This window comes from Symphalangus syndactylus, chromosome 19 (assembly GCF_028878055.3).
Source record: "Symphalangus syndactylus isolate Jambi chromosome 19, NHGRI_mSymSyn1-v2.1_pri, whole genome shotgun sequence".
NCBI classification, from domain to species: domain Eukaryota; kingdom Metazoa; phylum Chordata; class Mammalia; order Primates; family Hylobatidae; genus Symphalangus; species Symphalangus syndactylus.
The window spans coordinates 82,106,677-82,125,380 of NC_072434.2; the positions used below are offsets into that span (position 1 = coordinate 82,106,677).

The window sequence follows — 18,704 nt, forward strand, 5'->3', positions numbered from 1 at the left end:
CGTGAGTGGACAGAGTGAGGAGAAGGAATTGGCCCAAGGCCAGCAGGATGAAACGTGGGTAGAAATGGAAAGTGCACTTTAAGAAAGGCCAGGTAAAAAGAACAGTTTGTAGGCAACTAAGTAGCAATGTGACGTTCGGTAAGTCACACATTTCTGTGTCTCCATTTAATACCCAGAATGCAGGGATGATGGCATCTACCCTACAGAGCAGTTGCTATTATCAGTTGCAATGTTCACACATAGTAGAGACTCAACATATGGTAGTTATGGATTATTTTGGGGTCTGTTGGGCACTGAACTATATTAGATGAAAACATTGAGAATATTTCATTTTGAGAAAACATGGAGAATAATTCCAAACTGTTGCAAGTTTGCTCTGTTCCCCATAATCACATCCTGCCACTATGGCTGGAGACGGTAGAGTAAGATTTAAGAGAGGCATACTATGACGTGCCTGGCATGGACATAAGGAGACCTGTTGCATGTGAACAGAACTCTGACTGCTCCAAAGCCTCAGCTCCCATTCATCCCCTGAAAGATTCCACTACGTAGATCTGTCTTCTTTTCCTTTCTTTCAGGTCGTTCTTCCTTTAATTGATCAGTATTTCAAAAACCATCGTTTATACTTCTTATCTGCAGCAAGCAGACCTCTCTGCTCTGGAGGACATGCTTCCAACAAAGAGAAAGAAATGGTGACTAGGTAAACAGCTATAAAAATAAACACTGTTGTATGACTTAGGTGTATGTGCAGTTGCAAAGAAAACCTGAGGACCCTAAAGTGGGGCTGTGCGGAGGGTATCCGCCCATTTCCTTGGTCCATGTCTTCGTGCAAACAAACACTAGACAAAAACAGTTTCTACAAGTTAAGATATGTGTTCTAGATGTTGAGTTTCTTTATATTTTGCTGCTAAGTGTAGTGCTGGATAGAAGGATAAAGTATCACTCATTTCACAATCTACACATAGAGGCTGGACATGCTTCACCATATTAGTATTTGTGATAAGCGGTACTTTTGACGTTAGTTTCTTTAATGTTTCTGCAAATCTGATATTTTCGCCAGCCTTTATTGTTCAGAAAAAAAATCCCACATATACAAATTTAATTTAAAAATAATGACCAATGTTGGAAGAAAATGGAGTAAAGATACCTACAAAATTTCTGAAGGTTTCCCCTCTTAGCAATGCTTTCTCATTTCTGTTTAAACCAAAGGGTTCTTTATGGACTCAGTTGTGATTCTGCTGGGGATATCAGGTCCTTTTACTCAGATTTCTGCTAGAATTTAATGTACATGAGAATCAATTACGGAGCAAGTTTACTTCTCTAATATTACATTGTCCAAAAGTCCATACCAAGCTTTTAGATTGTATCGGAACAAAATTTCTATAAAAGTGAATACACAGTATAAAGCAGAACACTGGAGAAAATACAGACTTTCCTTGGACTTGACGTCAATGCTGCGCTGAAAGGCAGTACAGTCTCCACCTATTAGACAGAGTGAGATGAGATTGCATACAGCCTCCATGAGAGGGTGGAGAAGTGGAAAGATTCCTGCACTACATAACACTGGGGAATGCAGCTGGAGTGGAATTGTCAGTTCATCTCTTTCACTTATTATCTATTTTACCAAGTAGCAAGTGGCCAGTCATGTGATATGGGATTGCAACATATAAAACATGTCCTCAAACTTCTTCAAATGATAATTTTCCTATAAAATTTATTATAGTTAAAATAACAGCAGGAATCCATCCCAGCGGCGCGGTTTGTTTCCACAAATTGCTGCCACATGGAGAGAGGCAATGCAGTTACTTTCCAAGATGTGAATTTCCACCCCTTCCCACTTGAACGTGGCCTTCCTTCCCACCTTCACTGGAAGGGAGAGCAGCTCCTCCCTCATCATTTCATAAGCACCACATCCACTACTCTGAGCCAGCATCCCCCTGTGGATTGTGGGTGCACGCAAGTAGCTAGAATATCGCAAGGCACCAAGTTACCCTTCAACATCATGAAATTGAGGACACGTTGAAGTCTCCTACTCCTCCCTGGGTCTCTTAGCCTTTTTTAATAGGAACTTTGTTCTCAAAGGGTGTTGTTAATCTAGATATCACTCAGTTATATAAAGATAAAATAAAATCAGAGAAAATAGAGAAAAATTCAAATAAATCGATGCAAATTCTGCTATTTTCCTCCTCTCCTGTCTTGTGTTTTATTATTTCCGTTCAGTTTCAGCCTTACCCTTAGAACTATTCACTGAGCCCATACTATCCATATATCGAAGCATCCAATTGTGTGTTTTGGATATATATGATTTGTATTTGTTAATTATACCTCTATAAAGCTGGAAAAATTTCATGGAAGTATACACCGAAAAAGAAAATTGGCCCATTTTCCTTGGCCAATTCTGTATCCCTCATAGAATAAGTCAGAGGTACATCGCTATTTTGTGCTAGCCTCAGTTGATGTCCCTTTGGGGCTCTAGACTAACCCTAGACTACCCCTCTCTCTAATGACACTGCACCAGAATATTTTTAATTATAGTCATGCGCCACATGACAACATTTCGATTAATTTTGGACCACATATATGATAGTGGCCCCGTACTATATTTTTACTAATTTTTTTTTAGATATGTTTAGATACACAAATACCATTTTGTTACAGTTGCCTACAGTATTCAGTACAGTAACATGCTGCCCAGGTGTGTACCCCGGAGCAACAGGCTATACCATTTAGGTTTGTGTAAGTACTTTCTATGTTGTACTTATATCACGGTCTCATGGGAATAACAATGAAATTGCCTAATGAGGTGTTTCTCAGACTGAATCCCCATCATTAAACGACGCATGACTGTATTTCATCTTAAGTTTTTCTCCTACTAATAGAAAAAGGGTTGGTAAATTTTATTTCTCCCATTGGTATTTCCCAAAAAAAGGAGCATATGCCATTTAAAATTGAACACATAGAAAATGAGGTGCATAATAAAAGTAACTTACATTATTACAGTACTTTAGTGCCAAACATAGCTAGAATTTAACCTGACAGAGAAAGAAAATTAGAGGAAAATACGAATAAGGAAATGATAAATGATGGCTCATGTCTGTACGAAATGCTGTGCAGTCATTAACATTATGATGGATATGAGTATCTAATGCTTTCATAAAATGATCACGATAGAATATAAAATATATGCTCAAATAGTATTAACCCAGCTTTTAAAGAGAACTTAATTTGTATGTATAGAAAAATATTGGTAGGGTATAAACTTAATAGGTAGAAAACTGGCCCTGCCACTATGAATAAATAAGCATGTCTTCATTCGCATGATAAACACTATGATAATGGTCTTAAGTGTTTAACAGATGTGAGTAGCAATAGTTGTGTGGGTTTGAGTTAACTTTTCCACAATTAAAACCGATGTTTCCATGAGATATTTAGATACTTCCTGGCACAAGAAATTATTATATACTGAGCATTTGCTGTATCTAAGGTCAGTACTGTCGTGTCTGGAGTATACTTTGCAGTGGCTAAATACGTGAATATGAGTATAACTCTAGTGAAAGAAAGCCAGGCAGTAAGATGGGATTCAAAGTAAAGTAAGACCACCTTGGATGGATATAGAGGGCTGAGAGACTTATGGAAATCAAGCCAGTCAAAGTTGATCTTGAACAACTTGTAGGTCAGAGATTAACAAAGGAACATATTTTCTAAATGTAGATAACTACATAAATAAAATGTAGAAGCTGGTAATTTAGGGGAAAGGTAGGTTATATAGATGGTAAAGGTATATATATATACAGATAGATAGATAGATAGATAGATAGATAGATAGATAGATAGATAGATGGTTATATAGAGGGTAAAGGTAGGTTATATAGATTTTAACTGTCAGAATCAGGAATTTTCTTTTTAAAATTCTATCACAATTTTTTTAACCGAATTCATTAACACTAAGAAGCTATTGAAGCTTTTTAAGTGAAAGAAGGATGAGAGCTTCCCTCTGAGAAATAGTCTGGCAGCAAAAGTGTGATTGATGAGAGTGGGAGAGTGGGGAGGCCATGGCAGGCCCTTGGAGGCCTAGACAGCAACCCAGTCTATAGTGTTGGAAGTGCTGCCTCAAATAGGTGGTGCTGCCCGCTGATCCGTTTAGCAGATGGGTCTTTTTTTTCCTTCTTCTTCTTCTTCTTTTGAGATAGAGTCTCACTCTGTCACCCAGGCTGGAGTCCAGTGGCATGATCTCGGCTCACTGCAACCTCTGCCTCCAGGTTCAAGCAATTCTCTTGCCTCAGCCTCTTGAGTAGCTGGGATTACAGGCACCCACCACCATGCCCGGCTAATTTTTTTTTTGTATTTTTAGTAGAGATAGGGTTTCACCATGTTGGCCAGGCTGGTCTTGAACTCCTAACCTCAGGTGATCTGCCCACGAGCCACGGCGCCTGGCCTCGTTCAGCAGATATTTCTGAATGCCAGCTATGTACGGCATGCTTCTGAGGCCTGAAGGTAAACACACACACAATAACACAGTTCCTAACTTTAATAAATTTAGAAGTACAGCTGAGTAGACACATACATATAGGGGTAACTCTACAAGAAGTTGTGATGAGTGTCAGTGGAGGCATCTACAGAGTGCTGGGAATATAGAAGAGATGTAAACAGGAGCTGGGGTGAGAAACAGGGAAGAGAGAAAGTCAACATGCCTTGGCGATGAGTAATATGGCAAGGAGAAAAAGGTCCAACTTGGTGCTGAAATTTCCACTCTGGGTAGTTGGAACATTGTTGGTATCATGAATAGAACAACATATTTCAGAAAAAGAATTGTTTCTAAGAAGAGGTTACATTTGGTCAGGTATTTATCAGAGTATAAGGTACCCGCAGGTCATTCAGTTGGAGAAATCCAGCAGATTGGAAATATTAGCATGTGGGGTTAATCGAGAGATTAGAGCAAGAAGTGACATATTTGGGGATTATCTGAACATATATATATATATATAATGCTTGAAGCTCTGAAAGTAGATAAAACTGAAGGAGAGTAGAGAAAGAGGCAAAAGGTTTTGAATACCCTGGAGAATTATTACATTTACAGGGTTTTCAGAAATAGGTCTTTGAAGAACATCAAGAATGATTAATTAGAAAGCAAAAAAAAAAAAAAAAAAATACTGTAAACAAAATCCAAGGAGGGTAAGAGTTTCAAGATTTAAGTATAAACAATGCCACGTACTGTTGACAGAACTCCAAAAAAGAAAAGGTTATTATCTTTGCTGATTGGGGCATTGGTGAGCTGCAAAGGAGTGTTTCAGTACAAGACAATGAGTAAATGCTGAAGAAGTAGATGCCTTATAAATTCTGGAGAGTGTTGGTAATGAAGGGAAGCAGAGAAAGGGGACAACAGTATTATAGAAAATATTTTTTAGAGAAAATATAGGCTAAAGCTTATAATAATTAATCCTTATAGTTTCTATGAATACCATGCCCTAAAAGCGGATTGCACAGGAAGGGAAAGAGTTACAATTTGCCCTCTTTGAGGACCTTGCCTTCTGTATCTGTATTTCTCTCTGGTGGCACATGTGGTGAGGAATCAGCAGAGATTGTCAAGTCATTTTTCTCTGACAGATTTTCAGGCATTACATATAATTTGATAAATGAGACATAGAGCAGTCTGCCATTATAGCAAAACATCCTAGGTTTGGATTAATTGAGTAAGACCTAATCCTAGCATTATAAATTCTGGATCATCAAGAATATCTCAGAATGTTTCACTCTGGATACTAGAGAGGAATAGGTGAAATACATGACTTAAAATAGATTGGAGTACAGGGATCCAAAGTATGTACAATTCTAAACTGAATTATTCTCTTTAGGCAAAGGCAGACCCTTTCTGAGTTAGCACACACAGCTGTCAGCCATAAAGCTCAGTAGATAAGGGCACCTATGTACCATTCTAAACTGAATTATTCTCTTTAGAAAAAGGCAGACCCTTGCTGAGTTAGCAAGCACAGCTGTCAGCCATAAAGCTCAGTAGATAAGGGCACGTGGACAAAGTTTCTCTGTTTTATTGTCTTAAAATTATAGTACAAAGATAAATAATGCAGGTCAAGGGACTCATGACTAACCTTATGTCTGGTAGCCACTTTAACAGATCGTTGTTTTAAAAATGTTTTGTTCTGATAAGAAATTCCCCCAAACCTCAGATTCACTCAGACGTTTGTAGATGAATATTTTCTTGGAAAACTACAAAATACCCTACATAATTTTCATCAATACATGAATCCACATTGTTACAGAAGTGAGGGGTGATGGCCAAAACTTACTGTAAAAGAGGTCAACCTCACAAACATTACCTTCTCTGCTTCCCTCTCTTCCCATCCTGCCACTAATCAGCCACTTTCATGGTATTCCATGGCTGGTCTGTATCCCTAGTCCTGGGGAGCTGTACATTTGATCACAGCTATTAATGCAGAGTTTTGCAAGAGAACATAGTCAGTGAGGACTTAGCTGTTCTCATTATTGGGAAAAATCAAGCTGAGTGTGGGTGGTACTATACAAATGGATCTTCAAGGTTAGATTTTTTGGGGTAAGTGCTGGCTGGGTAGAGCCTGTGCTCTCTGAGAGCTGAGAAGAGTGTGAGTAGATGTGAAATTAATGTCACTTGTATTGGCAGAGATTTGCAAATGGCCCCTGAGAGCATCTGGGTATGGACCTCTGGCAGCGTGGGCTGGGAGCCATACCAGAGGGCTGGATGTCAGAACGCTGACATCCTTATTTTACTGAGTTTATTCAGTTTAATGAGTTTATTCTTGGAATAAACTCATTCTGAGCTGAGTTTTGAGGGATGAGTAGATGGGAGGATAGCATGGAAATGAGTGAAGAGTATTTCTCAAAATAGGGACCTGTGAGGATCCCACCCAGCTGAGGCTTGGTGAAAAGAAAGGACAAATAGCAGGGATCTCCCAGGTTGAAGGGTCTGATCTGAGAGTTAGTGGATACCAGCGTCGTCAGGCTGAATGCTGAATGTGGGCAGCCATTATCTGGAATGGCTCATTGCTAATTGCCATGAAGAACTCAAAAACACAGGAACCTGCTCTGGAGCAGATAAGAAATATACTGAACTTATTGCTATCCAGACACTTTAAGTTATCACATCTGTAATGCTTTCCTCTGAGTGATTATCAGTTGCTCAAATTCTGTTCCTACTTTACTGTATTCAAATTCACTGGATGCTTACGTTATGTAAGGAGTGTGATCAAGGTTGGGGAAGAAGGAGATTTCAAATAATAAAACATATTAAGACTTAAAGTAACATTGTATGCCCAAAGCACCATACGTCTGTTGTAAAATAATGTCCATATATATATATTTTTTAAATCCAGAGTTTCAGTGGTACATTTGGGCAGATAAAACCAAATTTTTTCCTGGTGGTTTTTCAGTAGTTATATCCTTATGGGGTTCATATAGATTGCTTTTATATTAATTAGCTTTGCTTTCAATTTTTTTTGGTTTCTTATAATATGTGCTTTTTTAACCATGTTTGTTAAAGATATGCACTCAAAGACTCTTTCTTTAATACCTTTACTCCACATTCTGCTCAGAGAATTGATTCTTTCTGCGTGACATCATGTTGCTTTTTTCCGGCTCATATATCAGCTGTTTTTTTTTCTTTTTTCTTCTTCCTTTTTTTTTTTTTTTTTTTTAATTTCCCCCTGTCTTTTCTACCTTCCCTTCCCCCTTCCCTTTTCTCTTTTGTTTTCTTTTGTCTTCAGCCTATTCTGCAAACTTGGAGTTCTTGTCAGGCATAGGATTTCACTATTTGGTAAGGAGACCCTTGAAAAAATACAAGCATGGCCATCACTTGGTTTTCTTTGCCATTTTTGCACTGTGTTGTGTGCTGCGATGTTGCATGGATGCATGTTTGCATGGCTGCATGCATGGTCGTTGCAGGTCAAGATAAGGTCCTCGAGGTTGTTCATAAATAGCATTATGTATGGTGAAATTGAGGACTCTATCTTTTTTACACTAGTCCAAAGCATAACTGGAAGTAAAAAGACTATTATTAAAGAGCAAATGAATGAAAGTGGCAGGCTGTGCCGTATTTTATCTCAGGGGTAAAAACAAAACAAAGCCAGACCCTTGGATTTGTGTTTGGTTACCTCTGATAGATTAAATAATGAAATGTTATAAATCAAAATTGTAAACTGCACTTATTTTTTTTAATGCTCTTGACTACAGATTTGCATGTCTTCTGCATTCCAAACATTGGAACGTCATAGTCAAGACACTGAAGCCAAGGAGCTTCGGAGCTTCACTTGGCGAGAGTGGCTTTTCTAGCACCACTCACTCCAGAGTCAGTTTGTTTGTTTCTGAGAATTCACCTAGCTGGAGTCCATGTTCCAGAGCACCTGCTTCCGGACAGCCATGCAGGGTGGGCACTCACTTTCCGCAGATTTTCCCTGCCGTGGGGCTTCAGAATCTCTAGTGGCTGGTGGAATTTGTGTTTCACACTTTCCTGCATCTGATTTTAATAAACTGCCAAAGAAAATGTGAGCCCTTTGCTCTCTAGGTTTTGAGACAGTGTTGGGGTAATTTTAGTAATAAAACATTGAATGTATTGCTAGAGGTATTATAAGTTCATTTCTATTTACAGGAAAAGCTAAGGATTAAAAAAATTAGGTCATTTCTACAAAGTCACAGTTAAACTGAGGAATGGGTGTGTATATATATATACACACGCGCACACACACACACACATATGCACAAATAAGTTCTTCACATTACATTTTTTGAGAAATAATAGTTTCTGGATATAGTAGGTTATTGCTATATTTGGTTTCTAGTATTATATCCAATATTTGGTGCTCTTAAATTTAGTAATGAAAATTTGTACTTCATTAAAATTGCCTGAGTTTTTACATTAATATTTCAGTTATTTAAGATCAATGGGGCAGTTATCTTTAGAATAATTTCTGGTTCACTGACTTTTGTTTAACTTCTCTTCAACAGAGAAATATTTTCAGGGGCTTATTCAGGCAGGATTTTCATAAACTCTTTAACCCTCTCAGAATAACAGTGGATTCAAATATTCTCCATTTGTCTTCAGCAAGTACCGTCTAATTATACATATCAGCTGCCCTTTTGCAGTCTTATTAACGAGCATAATAATAGTTTCTATGGTGCTATTTCTAACTTCCTGCTTATTGTATATTCTTCTTTTCCTGTTATACCTCATATAATTTCCTTTAAAAATTTTTTTGAGGTATTCCATACCTGAACTACAAAATCCTAAGCACATCTTGGCTAGGTGTGGTGGCTCATGCCTGTATCCCAGCACTTTGGGATGTCGTGGTGAGAGAATCACTTGAGGACAGGAGTTCAAGACCAGCTGGGGCGACATAGCAAGACCTTGCCTCTATTAAAAAAAAAAAAAAAATAGCCAGGTGCAGTGGCGCACACCTACAGTCTTAGCTACACAGAATGCTGAGGTGGAAGGATCACTTGAGCCCAGGAATTTGAGGCAGCAGTGAGCTATGATCACACCACTGTACTCTAATCTAGGAAACAGAGCAAAACCCTGTCTCTAATACAAGCAAATAAAAAGAACAACTTGATGAAAATGTGTATGCATATACAACCATTTAATCATAGATCAGGCCAAGACATAGAATGTTTACAACATGCCAGGAGCCTCCCTTGTGCCATTTTTCAAATTATAACCATCTCCAAAGGAACTATATGTAGACTCCATTCTATGAAATCTTTTCAGCTGTTCTTGAAATTCCATTTTTGTTGAATATGTCATTTAAGTTTGGTCACTGAAGATCAATGTGTAATACAGTTTGTCACGCTTGTTAGGGGGGAAAAACTAGACCTTAACATGAGTTCCTTCCCTCTGTGGTCCTACTATTTCAATTAGATGTTGTGGTTTCATCCCTTAGCCTTTTAATACTATTATTTTTATGTTTAAGGGGAATTTATTGGAGACCTGGTATGTGTTTCTTTATATCTCAAAGCATATTTTTGCACATTTTTATTTTATTAAAGTGTATGTTATTGTTTCAAATTTGCTTTGATATTTGCCTATAAAAATATAAACTTCAGGATGGCTTTATTCATCAAATATCTAGTACGGATTTGCCAAATTATTCGAATCTTTAAGTCTTTCTTTTTTTTTTGACAGAGTTTCGCTCTTGTTGCCCACCAAGCTGGAGTGCAATGGTGAGATCTCATCTCACTGCAACCTCCGCCTCCCAGGTTCAAGCAATTCTTCTGCTTCAGCCTCCCGAGCAGCTGGGATTACAGGCGCATGCCACCACACATGGCTAATTTTTAGTAGAAACGGGGTTTCACCGTGTTGGCCAGGCTAGTCTCGAACTCCTGACCTCAGGTGATCTGCCTACCTCGGCCTCCCAAAGTGCTGGGATTACAAGTATGAGCCACTGTGCCCGGCCAAATCTTTAAGTCTTAAGCATTTAAGCTTCACATATTATGGGTATTGGTATAGTATTTAAACGTCACATATTATGGGCTGTAGATGCTAATATGACATCCTAGAGAGAATAGTGGGTTTGGAATCAGAAAACCTAGCTGTAAGTCCTATTTTTCTAACTTAACAGCTGAATGATTTGGACGAGAGACTTAAATTCTCTGAACCTGCATTTTTTTCATTGTTAAAGTGGGCTAAAATACCTAATAAACCTAGAGATCAATTTTGTGTAAAATTCATGTTAAAGTGCTATGTAAAGTGTAACCTTATAGTTTTCACATATAAGATGTTTCTAGTCTTATTAAAATTATTAGATTTTATTTATCCAAAGCTTATTATACTTTATTTACATAAATTACATACTAAACTAGGAGACTTAGCCCTACACACAGGGCCAGGTGCAGTGGCTCACGCCTGGAATCCCAGCACTTTGGGAGGCCAAGGCGGACAGATCACTTGAGCTCAGAAGTTCAAGACCAGCCTGGGCAACATGGTGAGACCCCATCTCAACTAAGAATACAAAAAATTAGCCATGCATGGTGGTGTACACCTTTGGTCCCAGCTACTCAGGAGGCTGGGGTGGGAGGATTGCTTGAGCCTGGGGGGCAGAGGTTGCAGTGAGCCAACATTGCACACCACACACACAAAAATACACACAGTAAAGCCTCTATAATACACCCATTTCCAGAATGAATCAGAAGTGTTATAACCCAACTATTTACTTTTAGATTTATCAGCTATGCCAATGTGGATTTTTCCAAACAGAGAGACCCAGTAGCATATATGTGGTGCTTGTTTGTGTATGGTCATATTAATCTATTTTTTTTCATTTTCTTGCATTCTGGCAGGAAATACATTGATTATCAATGGGATTACAAGTGTGAGCCACCGCACCCAGCCGAATCTTTAAGTCTTAAGCATTTAAGCTTCACATATTCCCTGTACTATCTTGTATTTCCTGTACTATCTTGGTTTAAAGATTTTTTCGTGACCTAAACCTAAGAGTAAATTAAGACAGAATTGAAAGTTGAGGTTAACAAGGAAATACTTGAGTTTTGTGATGATCAGAGAAGGTAAGGATTTAGAAAGATACACGTTAACCTTAAATATGTCAGAAAGTGGAGACAAGACAGGAGCATTAAAAAAAATGAAGAGACAAAATAGGTGTTCTGGTGGTAGTAACTGTGGTGAGCAGAGTTTGATGGGTAATGGAATATTTATTCTAGGTTGGCTGCCACATTGTAATTATATCTCCAAACCTGGCCTGTGGTTGAAATATTTTTCTGACATATGAAGTGAGGATTCTCAAAACTTTGGCTTTTATATTTTTTGTTTCTACTTTAAAATATTTCTCCTGTATTGATGGACATTATACAGGAATTAAGATAATAGTGTTTTTATGCCTCATCTATTATTTTTGAGGCATTTAAACCATTTTATTTTATGTTTAGAAAGCTAAGGTTTTTAAAAAGGAAGACAAGCGATATTACCCATAGGATTCTGATGAATCAATTAGAATAATTTATGGAATGAAAAAGAAAGAAAATAGCATCTTGTCTAAATATAGGCTTCCCTGTTTGAATTCTGAGATGCTTGCTAGTGATTATAAGTTGGTGCACATAACGAATTTTGGAAATCCAGGTAGGACAGAAATAGGACGTAGGCAGGTTGACAACTGATATCCTTATCATTTGCCATCTTCAAGGACCCAGTGTTGACTAAAGAAATAGTGCTTTTATTCCCAGAGTTACCCCTGACTTTTACTACCTAGAAATTCTGATTACTATTTTCAAGGCAGTTAGAGGATACATCAGCCCTTCTATTACAGTCTGTGAGAATCTTTCAATCATTTTTAGAGGAAGCAGCATCTGATAACTAAGAGTCCAACAGTAATAATGATGGTGGCACAGGTGGTGCTTATCAGAGCGCCTTAAAGGCTTTCTTTTTACATATGAAAATAAATCGAATGCCTTAATGATACTCATTTTATGCATTCATTCAATAAACATGTATTGTGTGTCTGCCACATGAAAGGCACTCACTCAAGATGTGAGGATAGGAAAATGAAAATTTATTTCTCTTTCCACTCCGGAACCCAGACCAATATGCAAACATCTTTCGCTTGTGCTATTGCAGGAGCATACTGCCCATTCTCTCTGAATCCTCTCCTGCTTCTCTCAACTGTGTTCCACAATGATCTTATCGAATCTTCTCAAAACACACTTCTCCGATCACACTCCTGCATATTCAGTGGCTTCCCATGCCTTTAGGATAGAAAGCACGTTTCTTAACCTAGCCACGTTAGTGTTTCACCCTCTATTCCCCATGGGCCACTCCGTCCGCTTGTCCCAGGCTAGTCTCTCCTCCTCCCTATGCTTCTTCAGCTTCCTTGGCCTTCTCTCTGCCTCTTGAATGCGTTAGATTCCTTTCTGCCCAGGGTTTTTGCACATGCTGTAATTATCGCTTGAGTAAAGGACCCTCACACATAATTACTCATCTCCTCAATCCTTCACACTCATAACAAACTATCCATCCTTCAGACTTCAATCCAAATATTACTCTCTCAGGAAGGGCTTCCCTGACCTCCCTGGTAATATTCCCTCCTCCTACTATTACAACAGTCTCTGGCGCCGTGTACTTTTCCTTCATATCACTGATGGTGTGCTTACCGGATTAATATCTCTCTTCTCTCGCAAAAACTCTCAGCTCTGAGGTCTTCCTGTTGCATTCTCAGTGCCTGGCAGGAAGTCTGGCACACAGTGAATATTTTATGAATATATGATGAATGAATGAATGAATGAGCCATCCAGGTCCGGCCTTCAAGAAGCCTACAGTCTAATAGAGAAGGTAGATAAATACACAGACACTTACTATGAGACAAGTGCTAAGAACTTGGAAATTTTCTTACATTCACGAATAACACAGCTTTCCTTTGTTTATTTTGCTTAAGAGATTATTAAGAAAAATGTAGTACCTAATTATCCTACAATTGGTGAGAATCATGTTTTTTTTTCTCTTATTCCTTAAGAGGTCCATGAAAACACTTAGGCCACTTACAGTGAAAAGAAAATAACACATAATTAATGACCCTTAAAATAATAAGATCGTGAAACTCAACCAACAATGATCCTTTCAGTTTCAGGAACTATTTGAAAAGGCGGGCATGAAAGATTTGTCCCTTATAGGCCTTTTCTACTTTCCAGTTTTCTGGTGCCTTTTTAACATCCTAGTGAAATATTGAATGAACTGGACACTCCTCAGAGTTAGTGGAGAATTTGTGAATTAATGACATAGGTACATCTAGGAATACCTGATGTTATTACAAAAAGCCAGTATTTTGTAATACAATGAGCATAATATTGACCTAGAACCCAATGTATAACATTATTAATACAATTCCAATATTAGCTACAGGAGTATTAAACAAGATAAATATTATTATGTGTTGAACATGAAGCAGTAGCTGTTGTTAAAATATTCAGTTTTTTTCTAGGTGAGTATGCCTGACTTATACCAGTGCATAAATCTTAATGTTAGGTTTGGATGAGTTTTAAAAGTAGCTACTGAGTAAAGTAATACAATGGATTCTATCGACTCTTATTTCTCCCTAATCAATAAATTAGTGGATTAAGTTTATGTTGATACTTCTAATATCTCTCCCGAAAAACACTGACACATTTAAATGATGATTGCTGTCTTATCTCAGAAGTTATTATATTAGAAAATTAATATGTTTGTATTATCTCTAACAAGGCTCAGATTGTGCTTGTGTTTGGCAGGACACATATAATAAAAGAAAAATTGGCCGGGCGCGGTGGCTCACGCCTGTAATCCCAGCACTTTGGGAGGCCGAGGCAGGCAGATCATGAGATCAGGGGATCGAGACCATCCTGGCTAACAAGGTGAAACCCCGTCTCTGCTAAAAATACAAAAAAATTAGCCAGGCATGGTGGAGGCGCCTGTAGTCCCAGCTACTCGGGAGGCTGAGGCAGGAGAATGGCATGAACCCAGGAGGCGGAGTTTGCAGTGAGCCGAGATCATGCCACTGCACTCCAGCCTGGGCGACAGAGCGAGACTCCTTCTAAAAAAAAAGAGAAGATAGAAGAATTACTTAAAGTACTCAGAATCACTGCGGATAGAAGCATATTTGAGGATTCAGTGTGCCATTAAGTTGAGAATATAATGGTTCAATCATGCGCAATCTGTCACTCTTTTCTTATCCTTGTTATTCGTAACTGGAGGATCATTGAGATCTTTCTCTAATTTAAAAATTCTGTAGTACTATGACAATATGCATGGCCAAAACAACTATTTCCTAGATTTAACTTCTTATATATACTGTAAAAAAATCCTATTTTTTTAGAGAAGTTCAGAAATATTGGAATTAGATGCCTATAATGAAAGTAATTAAGTATACATAGCATTAGAGCAACATAGTATTAGAGCGATACAGATAATTCTTTCAGTTGAACATAGCATTATAGGAGAATTTCCTGGCTTTGAAAAATGAGTAGAATATGTAGTTACTCAAAATGTGTCCTCAGTTTGACTGAAACTCCTCACCAAATTAGGGAACCGATAATTTTACTCTATTCAATATCACAGACTTTAGAAATAACAAAGTCATTGACACGCTTCAGTTTCTCTCTGTTCCCTCATAATTGTGAGAGAAATTTATAAGTTCGGGCATAGTGGTATTTCACATTATTAATAGAATTCTGCCAAGATTAATCATTTCTTCAGAGAAAAGAATACAATAATGGAAAGGTAGAGAAAAATAGAAAGTAGAATGACTGCTATCACTGTTTCCAGAAGAGAGAGAAGTCAACATTCTGTGAATTCTCAGTATATCAGATTATAAGACAGAACTGGCATATGATATGTCAAACTTAACATTGAGAATTCCTGAGTTATAGAAACTTTATTTTAAAAAAAACTTGGAATTAATATGCAAAAATTATTTATATTTATATTATGTAATTTGTTTTTATTATTTAGAGAGTCGTATATGAGAGTTGTTATAATTTTTAAAACCTAATGCTGTCCCTATTGTTATTAGACCCAGGTGTAAGTTATTATTTTAATTATGTACTTTTTATGTTTACATACACCTTGATGCACTGATATAAATACACAATCTTAAGGAAAAATAGGCAATCTATCAGTGTTTCCCTAAGTGCTCAGAGGTGATGAGAGATGCGTATCTGAGGAGAAGGGAAATAGCTGGGTCCTTGAAATACTGTGAGTTGAAAAGTATCAATCTTTTGGTTTTTACACCACCCAGAGCAATGAAGCAATTATGTAAACTTAAGTACATAAAAGTCCAGTTGCCACCTGAAAGTTTTATCATCTTACAAAACTCTACTGGCCCTTCCTGTTCTTCCTAATACCATGATTGACATTTCTGATTATGGTAATCTGGATAGCTTTAAGAAGGACAATATTTAAGTCATTATTTTACTGAAAAGCCTCACCACATGCTTTACCTCTTCAAGACTAATCATTATTTTAGGCTTCTTACACATGCTAATGGGATTGACACTTTTGCCTGATCTACAAATTAAAATATTGAAGACTCTACTTTTTCTGCATTCTTAGAGTCCCTTTCCCATTTTTTACATAGAGGTGTTTCTATTTAAAGTTGTGCTGTGTCTAAAAGGGGTCTACCAAAATGTAAAAATGTGTGGAGTTTATAGTTTATTCCTTTAGCAATCACAGAAATTTCATATTCCTAATACACAGTTTCAGTCAACCCATAGAATTTGTCTGGCTGCTGGTGCTGTTTCCTACTCTTCTTACATCCCAAAGTCAGTCCACAAATATTTTCAGGGCCTGCCGTATGTCAGACACTATTCTAGGTGCAGGGAACAAAGCAAACAAAAATCCCAGCCTGTCAAGCATATATTAATAGACGTTTAAAGTATCCCTGGCCACTCCTCATGGAGAAGGGCACAGGAAAACTGAGTACCAAGTACAAACACTGATAATCTATAATAAGAGCAGATTGGAAGGGAAAGGGACAGACAACTGAGTATTTAGGAAAATGCCTCTCTGATTTGGGGCTGATTAATAGTGGCATAGGGACTCATACACGTTGCACTGGATCTCTTCTTCCTCATGGGCCTTCTCTTTCCCATTGTCTATACTGCATCTTTCTTATCTTCTCTACCTCCAAACACTGGAGGCCCTAGGCCTTTTTTCTTCTTACTCATATTCATGCTGGCTAGTTTCATTTAGACCCACGATGCTTAGAATTAAATGTATGTTTACAATGCCCAAGTGTATAGCTCCGGCTTAGATCTCTTCCCTGCGCTGCAGACTTTTTTTTTTTTTTTTTAATCAATTGCCTATTCTACATCTTTACCCGAATTACTAATAGGCCCATCACACTTAATATGTGCAAAGCAAGGGTCAGGACCCCACCCCCCACCCCCCACCGCATCCCCTTCCTCCCACAGTCTGCTGCTTCTTGTGCTCTTTCTATACCATTCAGTGGTGCCACCTTTCACCTACTCAGGCAGAAAACCTTAGAGTTATCCTTGACTGCTTTCTCGCTCACCTCACATTCAATCCGTAAGTAAATCCTTCAAATATATATTCTCAAGTTCTTCACCACTGATATCCTACTCTCAATTCACCATCATCTGTGAACTGATTCCGTTCCTGCAGTAGGTCTCTAATTATCTTCCACTCTTGCTCTTCCAGAATTTCCCACATAGGGAATTAATTCTTTGAAAATATAAATCATATCATATCCCAACCTGCTCAAAACCTAAGAATGTCTTCCTACTGCACTGAAAATCCAAGGGCTCGCTCAAACCAGGCTCTAGAACCTGACCTCTCCCAACCTCTCCAACTCATACTCTGCTTCTTTCCTCTTGCTCTGACCACGTTAGCCACTTGACCCTCTTTGCTTGCAACACCAGGTTCATTTTTTGCCTCAGAGCCTTTGCATGTGCTCTTCCCAGTACCTGGGTCTCCTTCTCAGATACATGGATGGTTTGTTTCTTCATGTCCTTCCAACCTCTGCTCAAACACTGCCTCCAGGAAGGACTCATGAGCGCTCTCCCTATTATTCTACCCAGTTTCTGTGTGTGTGTGTGTGTGTGTATACTTTATATAATATATAATATAATTACATATTATATATTATTTGTTATATATAATATATTTATATAATTACATATAATTTTTATTAATATATTTATATAATTATATACTTAAATTAATATATTTATATTAATATATATTTGTATAATTATATGTAATTTATATAATATATATAAATTATATATTTATATAAACATATATATAATTTATATAATATATGTTTATATAATTATATGTAATTTATATAATATATATTTACATAAATATATATTATATAATTATATATAATCTTTTTATATATAACAAATATTTTTATAAATATATTTAACTGTGGCCTGCTATTATGTTATATGCTATTTTGCTAAATGATTTTTTTTTCTTTTTGCTTACTGATTCGTTATCTATATCCCCCTTTAAAATGCAAGTACCATGAGGACTATTTTGTTCATTACTGGAAATTTGAGAGGGCCTGGTTTTAATCTTTATTTGTTAAGTGAATTAATCATCAAATGAATACTTCTAAGAGTTCCAGGAGAAGCCCCAGAGCTGGCATCTGCCAATGGACAGGGAAATAAAAAGTCCTACCATTCTGCTCATTTTGTCTTCATTATTACCAGGAATTCTGAGACTTGAAGCACAAGATGAGGGAATATTTTCATAAATAACTCAGAATCTCAGTAATAAATACCTTATTTTTTCTTATTTGTATCATATCACTAAACTGGCTTGCCCATGTTCTAATGCAATTATTAATTTCAGTGTTTACTTAGGTCATTCATTTTAGGTTACTTTTTTGTATAAAGAATATAACATATGCCAGTATTACAAAAACTTACATTCAGATAATAGTTGTCAATCTCAGGACCCAGGAGATGATTGTGTGTGTGTGTGTGTGTGTGTGTGTAATGAGGAACTGATCATGTCAACCTGTATTGTAAGTGGTGAAATTATTTTGTTACCTTGAATTCATCATTTTATTTGCTTTCTGTATCCCCTTTACAAAGAAAAATATATGTAATGCTTTTATCACTCATATTTCTGTACTTCCTTGTAAAATATGCCAATCAAAATGAGTGAATTTTATATTACTTTCAAGAAGAGTTACTACCATCTCAAAATCTCAGAG

General features: G+C 37.3%; 1 protein-coding gene across 1 annotated transcript in view; it reads left to right on the forward strand.

Moving 5' to 3' along the window:
- Positions 1-18,704, forward strand: part of RYR2 (ryanodine receptor 2) — a 784,036-nt gene that overhangs the window by 629,830 nt on the left and 135,502 nt on the right. The window contains exons 62-63 of the mRNA XM_055233438.2: positions 579-700; positions 7,752-7,801. Of these exons, the coding sequence (XP_055089413.1) occupies positions 579-700; positions 7,752-7,801 (172 nt within the window). The remainder of the gene's footprint in view (positions 1-578; positions 701-7,751; positions 7,802-18,704) is intronic.